Raw genomic sequence first — 9,081 nt, 5'->3', positions numbered from 1 at the left:
ATCACCATATAAGTTCAAAGATGAAAAAGCCTGGAAGGAGGAGAGATGACTAGAAACGATTCGGTTGGCCGTTCTATATGTGGATTAATTGTCGGAGTAGAGGTCCTTGTGCATTTCAGGTAAAATAACAACTCAATGTATATATCCCAGGACAAATTAGCTAGCAACAGCAAGCTAACTAAATAGGACAAATTAGCTAGCAAGTGCAAGCTAACTAGCTAAATTGCCATACATGTTTAATGCTTTTCGACCTAAACCCAAATTAATGTCATTGGTTCAGAGTTGTTTTGATATTTTAACCTGCGTGTCGTGATCGGGTTTGGTGTAGGGAGACAAAATAAAATTATTCACAATAGCGCACGATGGCGCTATTTGGGTTCCGTGTAAGCCGGTTTAGGTTCCGTGTAAGACCATCACAAACATCTACAGATGCACCATTGAGTGCATTCTGTCGGGCTGCATCGCTACCTGATACGGCAACTGCTCCGCACTCAAACGCAAGGCTCTTCAGAGGGAAGTAAAGGCAGCTGCTCCGCACTCAAACGCAAGGCTCTTCAGAGGGAGGTGAAGGCAGCTGCCTTCCCTCCAGGACAACTACAGCGTTCGGTGTCAATGGAAGGCCAAGAAGATCATTAAGGACCCAATCCACCTGAGCCAAGGATGGCTACTGTCTGACAGACGGAGTCAGTACAGGTGCATGACAGCTAAGACCAAGAGACTAAAAACCAGCTTCTATCACCAGACCAACAGACTGTTGAACAGCTTCTATTACCAGACCATCAGACTGTTGAACAGCTTCTATTACCAGACCATCAGACTGTTGAACAGCTTCTATTACCAGACCATCAGACTGTTGAACAGCTTCTATTACCAGACCATCAGACTGTTGAACAGTTTCTATCACCAGACCATCAGACTGTTGAACAGCTTCTATCACCAGACCATCAGACTGTTGAACAGCTTCTATCACCAGACCAACAGACTGTTGAACAGCTTCTATTACCATCAGACTGTTGAACAGCTTCTATTACCAGACCATCAGACTGTTGAACAGCTTCTATTACCAGACCATCAGACTGTTGAACAGCTTCTATTACCAGACCATCAGACTGTTGAACAGTTTCTATCACCAGACCATCAGACTGTTGAACAGCTTCTATCACCAGACCATCAGACTGTTGAACAGCTTCTATCACCAGACCAACAGACTGTTGAACAGCTTCTATTACCATCAGACTGTTGAACAGCTTCTATTACCAGACCATCAGACTGTTGAACAGCTTCTATTACCAGACCATCAGACTGTTGAACAGCTTCTATTACCAGACCATCAGACTGTTGAACAGTTTCTATCACCAGACCATCAGACTGTTGAACAGCTTCTATCACCAGACCAACAGACTGTTGAACAGCTTCTATTACCAGACCATCAGACTGTTGAACAGCTTCTATTACCAGACCATCAGACTGTTGAACAGCTTCTATTACCATCAGACTGTTGAACAGCTTCTATTACCATCAGACTGTTGAACAGCTTCTATCACCAGACCATCAGACTGTTGAACAGCTTCTATTACCATCAGACTGTTGAACAGCTTATATTACCAGACCATCAGACTGTTGAACAGCTTCTATTACCATCAGACTGTTGAACAGCTTCTATTACCAGACCATCAGACTGTTGAACAGCTTCTATTACCAGACCATCAGACTGTTGAACAGCTTCTATTACCAGACCATCAGACTGTTGAACAGCTTCTATCACCAGACCATCAGACTGTTGAACAGCTTCTATTACCATCAGACTGTTGAACAGCTTCTATTACCAGACCATCAGACTGTTGAACAGCTTCTATTACCAGACCATCAGACTGTTGAACAGCTTCTATTACCAGACCATCAGACTGTTGAACAGCTTCTATCACCAGACCATCAGACTGTTGAACAGCTTCTATTACCATCAGACTGTCGAACAGCTTCTATCACCAGACCATCAGACTGTTGAACAGCTTCTATCACCAGACCATCAGACTGTTGAACAGCTTCTATCACCAGACCATCAGACTGTTGAACAGCTTCTATTACCATCAGACTGTTGAACAGCTTCTATTACCATCAGACTGTTGAACAGCTTCTATCACCAGACCATCAGACTGTTGAACAGCTTCTATCACCAGACCATCAGACTGTTGAACAGCTTCTATCACCAGACCATCAGACTGTTGAACAGCTTCTATCACCATCAGACTGTTGAACAGCTTCTATCACCAGACCATCAGACTGTTGAACAGCTTCTATTACCAGACAATCAGACTGTTGAACAGCTTATATCACCAGACCATCAGACTGTTGAACAGCTTCTATCACCAGACCATCAGACTGTTGAACAGCTTCTATTACCATCAGACTGTTGAACATCTTCTATTACCATCAGACTGTTGAACAGCTTCTATCACCAGACCATCAGACTGTTGAACAGCTTCTATTACCATCAGACTGTTGAACAGCTTCTATCACCAGACCATCAGACTGTTGAACATCTTCTATTACCATCAGACTGTTGAACAGCTTCTATCACCAGACCATCAGACTGTTGAACAGCTTCTATTACCATCAGACTGTTGAACAGCTTCTATCACCAGACCATCAGACTGTTGAACATCTTCTATTACCATCAGACTGTTGAACAGCTTCTATTACCATCAGACTGTTGAACAGCTTCTATCACCAGACCATCAGACTGTTGAACATCTTCTATCACCAGACCATCAGACTGTTGAACAGCTTCTATCACCAGAACATCAGACTGTTGAACAGCTTCTATTACCATCAGACTGTTGAACAGCTTCTATTACCATCAGACTGTTGAACAGCTTCTATCACCAGACCATCAGACTGTTGAACATCTTCTATTACCATCAGACTGTTGAACAGCTTCTATTACCATCAGACTGTTGAACAGCTTCTATCACCAGACCATCAGACTGTTGAACAGCTTCTATCACCAGACCATCAGACTGTTGAACAGCTTCAATCACCAGACCATCAGACTGTTGAACAGCTTCTATTACCATCAGACTGTTGAACAGCTTCTATCACCAGACCATCAGACTGTTGAACAGCTTCTATCACCAGACTATCAGACTGTTGAACAACTTCTATTACCAGACCATCAGACTGTTGAACAGCTTCTATTACCAGACCATCAGACTGTTGAACAGCTTCTATTACCAGACCATCAGACTGTTGAACAGCTTCTATTACCATCAGACTGTTGAACAGCTTCTATTACCAGACCATCAGACTGTTGAACAGCTTCTATTACCAGACCATCAGACTGTTGAACAGCTTCTATCACCAGACCATCAGACTGTTGAACAGCTTCTATCACCAGACCATCAGACTGTTGAACAGCTTCTATCACCAGACCATCAGACTGTTGAACAGCTTCTATTACCATCAGACTGTTGAACAGCTTCTATCACCATCAGACTGTTGAACAGCTTCTATCACCAGACCATCAGACTGTTGAACAGCTTCTATCACCAGACCATCAGACTGTTGAACAGCTTCTATTACCATCAGACTGTTGAACAGCTTCTATTACCATCAGACTATTGAACAGCTTCTATCACCAGACCATCAGACTGTTGAACAGTTTCTATCACCAGACCATCAGACTGTTGAACAGCTTCTATCACCAGACCATCAGACTGTTGAACAGCTTATATTACCAGACCATCAGATCATCAGACACACCCACACACACCTCATACTCACAAACACACAGACATACACACACACTCATACTCAGACACACACAGCCAACACTGCTGTCTTATGCTATAGAGACATTGAAACACTGGTAAATACTGTAAATAGTGTATCATATTATTTATATTACTGTACACTGAATTTTAGCTACCCTGTTAATAGACACTTCATCTTTATTTATATACTGGATTTTTGACAGAGATTACTCTAAAATATCTACTGCTATACATATACATAGAATTATTAGCTGATCTTGTGTAAATGATCCTGGTTTACATACATATAGATTGCATTTGATTACTGCTGCAGTGCTATTTGGGTAATCAGATTCATCCCGCCATACTTTATTATTATTATATTTTTTAAACATTTTAATTGTTTGACATTTTACTGCATTGTTAGAATCTAGTAACATAAGCATTTCACTGCACCCACTATAACACCTGCTAAACTGTGAATGCGATCAATAATTGATTAGATGTTTTCACTTGGTAGCTCACCTGAGACCACTCCATGGCAACCCACTGTGGGCAGGTGAAGCTGTTGCAGCTCTGCTGCGTGATTGGCCGAGGGGAGTGTGTGCACTTCCACTCCTCCACCTGAGTGATCTGTCCGTGGGCGTCGTCCTCAACACACACCACGCTGCGCTCCTGCAGCCCGCCGCTCTCTCCACACGACACTGAACACTCCGTCCAGGGACCCTGCTCCCACCTGGGGAAAAACAGCAATAAGATGCACATAACTCTTTATGATGCTTTAAACAGTGACAGAGATATTGCATACTGGACCCTGGACCCTGGACCCTATTCCAACTAAACTACTGAAAGAGCTGCTTCCTGTGCTTGGTCCTCCTATGTTGAACATAATAAACGGCTCTCTATCCACCGGATGTGTACCACTCACTAAAAGTGGCAGTAATAAAGTCTCTCTTGAAAAAGCCAAACCTTGACCCAGAAAATATAAAAAACTATCAGCCTATATCGAATCTTCCATTCCTCTCAATTTTTTTTGAAAAAGCTGTTTCGCAGCAACTCACTGCCTTCCTGAAGACAAACAATGTATATGAAATGCTTCAGTCTGGTTTTAGACCCCATCATAGCACTGAGACTGCACTTGTGAAGGTGGTAAATTACCTTTTAATGGCGTCAGACCGAGGCTCTGCATCTGTCCTCGTGCTCTTAGACCTTAGTACTGCTTTTGATAACATCGATCACCACATTCTTTTGGAGAGATTGGAAACCCAAATTGGTCTACACGGACAAGTTCTGCCCTGGTTTAGATCTTATCTGTCGGCTGCTAGAATCCTGACTAGAACCAAAACATGTGATCATATTACTCCAGTGCTAGCCTCCTTACACTGGCTTCCTGTTAAGGCAATGGCTGATTTCAAGGTTTTACTGCTAACCTACAAAGCATTACATGGGCTTACTCCTACCTATCTTTCCGATTTGGTCCTGCCGTACATACCTACACGTACGCTACGGTCACAAGACGCAGGCCTCCTAATTGTCCCTAGAATTTCTAAGCAAACAGCTGGAGGCAGGGCTTTGTCCTATAGAGCTCCATTTTTATGTGAGAGACGCAGACTCGGTCTCAACCTTTAAGTCTTTACTGAAGACTTATCTCTTCAGTGGGTCATATGAGTGAGTGTAGTCTGGCCCAGGAGTGGGAAGGTGAACAGAAAGGCTCTGGAGCAACGAACCGTCCTTGCCGTCTCTGCCTGGCCGACTCCCCTCTCTCCACTGGGATTCTCTGCCTCTAACCCTATTACAGGGGCTGGATTGGCGCCCCCCCTTTTGGTGTGCCGTGGCGGAGATCTTTGTGGGCTATACTCGGCCTTGTCTCAGGATGGTAAGTTGGTGGTTGAAGATATCCCTTTAGTGGTGTGGGGGCTGTGCTTTGGCAAAGTGGGTGGGGTTATATCCTGCCTGTTTGGCCCTGTCCGGGGGTGTCCTTGGATGGGGCCACAGTGTCTCCTGACCCCTCCTGTCTCAGCCTCCAGTATTTATGCTGCAGTAGTTTATGTGTCCGGGGGCTAGGGCCAGTCTGTTATATCTGGAGTATTTCTCCTGTCTTATCCGGTGTCCTGTGTGAATTTAAGTATGCTTTCTCTAATTCTCTCTCTCTTTCTCTCTTTCTTTCTTTCTTTCTTTCTTTCTTTCTTTCTTTCTTTCTCTCTCCCAGAGGACGTGAGTCCTAGGACCATGCCTCAAGACTACCTGGCATGATGACTCCTTGCTGTCCCCAGTCCACCTGGTCGTGCTGCTGCTCCAGTTTCAACTGTTCTGCCTGCGGCTATGGAACCCTGACCTGTTCACTGGGCGTGCTACCTGTCCCACACCTGCTGTTTTCAACTCTCTAGAGACAGCAGGAGCGGTAGAGATACTCTCAATGATCGGCTATGAAAAGCCAACTGACATTTACTCCTGAGGTGCTGACTTGTTGCACCCTCGACAACTACTGTGATTATTATTTGACCATGCTGGTAATTTAGGAACATTTGAACATCTTGGTCATGTTCTGTTATGATCTCCACCCGGCACAGCCAGAAGAGGACTGGCCACCCCTCATAGCCTGGTTCCTCTCTAGGTTTTGGCCTTTCTAGGGAGTTTTTCCTAGCCACCGTGCTTCTACACCTGCATTGCTTGCTGTTTGGGGTTTTAGGCTGGGTTTCTGTACAGCACTTTGATATATCAACTGATGTAAGAAATACATTTGATTTGATATGACATAGCATAGCATAGGACTAGCTAACACAGAGCTATAACATGTTTGTGACTATCTGTGACACCTAATTCAGTGACATAGCATAGGCATAACTATGCTATGTAGGAAGAATATATATGCTCAGAAGAGCATGTTTGACATGTCCTCTCTGTTACTGACAGTAATAATAATGTCATAGTACTACAGTATTACAGGTTCTGTGATAGACGAGTGTCCTGTCCAGGGGGTGTACTACAGTAGTACAGGCCCTGTGATAGACTACTGTCCTGTCCAGGGTACTACAATAGTACAGGCTCTGTGATAGACTAGTGTCCTGTCCAGGGGGTGTACTACAGTAGTACAGGCTCTGTGATAGACTAGTGTCCTGTCCAGGGGGTGTACTACAATAGTACAGGCTCTGTGATAGACGAGTGTCCTGTCCAGGGGGTGTACTACAGTAGTACAGGCCCTGTGATAGACTAGTGTCCTGTCCAGGGTACTACAGTAGTACAGGCCCTGTGATAGACTAGTGTCCTGTCCAGGGGATGTACTACAGTAGTACAGGCCCTGTGATAGACTAGTGTCCTGTCCAGGGTACTACAGTAGTACAGGCCCTGTGATAGACTAGTGTCCTGTCCAGGGGGTGTACTACAGTAGTACAGGCCCTGTGATAGACTAGTGTCCTGTCCAGGGTACTACAGTAGTACAGGCCCTGTGACAGACTAGTGTCCTGTCCAGGGGGTGTACTACAGTAGTACAGGCCCTGTGATAGACTAGTGTCCTGTCCAGGGTACTTCAGTAGTACAGGCCCTGTGATAGACTAGTGTCCTGTCCAGGGTACTACAGGGTACAGGCTCTGTGATAGACTAGTGTCCTGTCCAGGGGGTGTACTACAGTAGTACAGGCCCTGTGATAGACTAGTGTCCTGTCCAGGGTACTTCAGTAGTACAGGCCCTGTGATAGACTAGTGTCCTGTCCAGGGTACTACAGTAGTACAGGCTCTGTGATAGACTAGTGTCCTGTCCAGGGTACTTCAGTAGTACAGGCCCTGTGATAGACTAGTGTCCTGTCCAGGGTACTACAGGGTACAGGCTCTGTGATAGACTAGTGTCCTGTCCATGGGGTGTACTACAGTAGTACAGGCCCTGTGATAGACTAGTGTCCTGTCCAGGGTACTACAGGGTACAGGCTCTGTGATAGACTATGATGGTCACTCACCGTGGCAGAGGCTGAAAGTGGTCATAAGGCATCACCTCTATGAAGCCATCACTAGAGAATAGAAAGAGGAAGACAACGCCATGTCACCATGACCATTCAGAGGAACCATGTTTCCTATACAGCCTTCACATGCACAACCACGACTGGAAACAGAATAGGGTATGTCCCAAATGGCTCCCAATTTGACATGGTGCACTGCTTTTGACCAGGGCCCATAGGGCAACCATTGTGATTGGTACATGTACATGCCTCTCAGGACAGAGGTCCATGTTGCACTCCTTGAGTTTGGGCGTGGGTTTGGTGTTCTCAGGGTAGCTGTTACAGTGGTGCTCTGGTAACACCTGACTGGACCTGATGTCTGTGCACTCTGCTGAGTTCAGCTGGTAACCTGGCAATAGGCAGAAACAATCAAGGTCAGCAATGAATAGGATCGAAAGCAAACATCGGACTAACATTTGGTGGGCAATGGGTTCATTTTGGGCCATTCAAATGTTTGTCTCAATGTCTGTTTTGGGAAGAAACATGAAACGAAAGCACTAAAACACAGACACGTTGGGTCCTTCATAATCGGATGCATTGCCTCATAATACAGCAACCAAATGTAACCAAAATATAAATTGAATGTATGAAATGGAAAACATTGGATAAACGTTTGGTTAATGCTGGGCTAACGTTTTGCTCAATCATATCTCAAGCCTCATCAATGTCTCTCCAGCTTTGACACCTATAAGAGCTGATATGGGTTCAGGCATAAGGCTTTAACTAATAGTAGGCTTCAACAGTCTCTATAAGAGCTGGTCCGGGTTCAGTCATAAAGCTTGAACTAATAGTAGGCTTCAACAGTCTCTATAAGAGCTGGTCCGGGTTCAGGCAAAGCTGTTGCTGGCAACAAGAACAGTCTCTATAAGAAGGATCTGGGTTCAGTCATAATGCTTCAGCTAATAGCTGGCTTCAACAGTCTCTATAAGAGCTGATCTGGGTTCAGTCATAAATCTTCAGTGCTGGCACAGCCAATAAGCAACATAAGCAGCCGCTTAGGGCCCCACGGCTGCTAGGAACTCAGTTGGATCCCAATTTACTATTGAGAGTTAGAATAGTAGAATACACAAGTTTCCATTTCAAAATGTGGTAGTGCATCAGAAGTTTTCCACTTGTTATGCAAGTCACTCAATTAACCCATGTCAGATCAAATGTTTTACATTGCTTAGTAAATAAGTTGTAGTAATGAGTAGAATTGCATGAAATGTGTTTTAAAACTTCAATAACTACCTGAACGCCATGGCAAAACATTTTACATTTAATTGAAATGATTTGCACATTTTTCTCTCCACCACCAAGACAGCTAAAATGCTAAAATGTTTTCACCACACAGGTTTTTGATCG

At 44.5% G+C, this 9,081-nt stretch overlaps 1 protein-coding gene across 3 annotated transcripts in view; it reads right to left on the bottom strand.

The window, feature by feature from the left end:
* The window catches only part of LOC110506863 (ADAMTS-like protein 3), a 216,606-nt gene that overhangs the window by 69,293 nt on the left and 138,232 nt on the right, over nt 1-9,081 (bottom strand). For all 3 annotated transcript variants that reach the window (XM_036963478.1, XM_036963479.1, XM_036963480.1), the window contains exons 11-13: nt 7,948-8,086; nt 7,699-7,749; nt 4,275-4,485 (exon numbers count right to left, since the gene is read on the bottom strand). In XM_036963478.1, coding sequence (XP_036819373.1) covers nt 4,275-4,485; nt 7,699-7,749; nt 7,948-8,086 — 401 coding nt within the window. The remainder of the gene's footprint in view (nt 1-4,274; nt 4,486-7,698; nt 7,750-7,947; nt 8,087-9,081) is intronic.

The sequence above is a fragment of the Oncorhynchus mykiss genome, chromosome 26 (genome assembly GCF_013265735.2).
Source record: "Oncorhynchus mykiss isolate Arlee chromosome 26, USDA_OmykA_1.1, whole genome shotgun sequence".
Classification (NCBI taxonomy): domain Eukaryota; kingdom Metazoa; phylum Chordata; class Actinopteri; order Salmoniformes; family Salmonidae; genus Oncorhynchus; species Oncorhynchus mykiss.
Note: the sequence above shows the minus strand (reverse complement) of the source record. Positions and strands in the feature narration are given on the sequence as shown.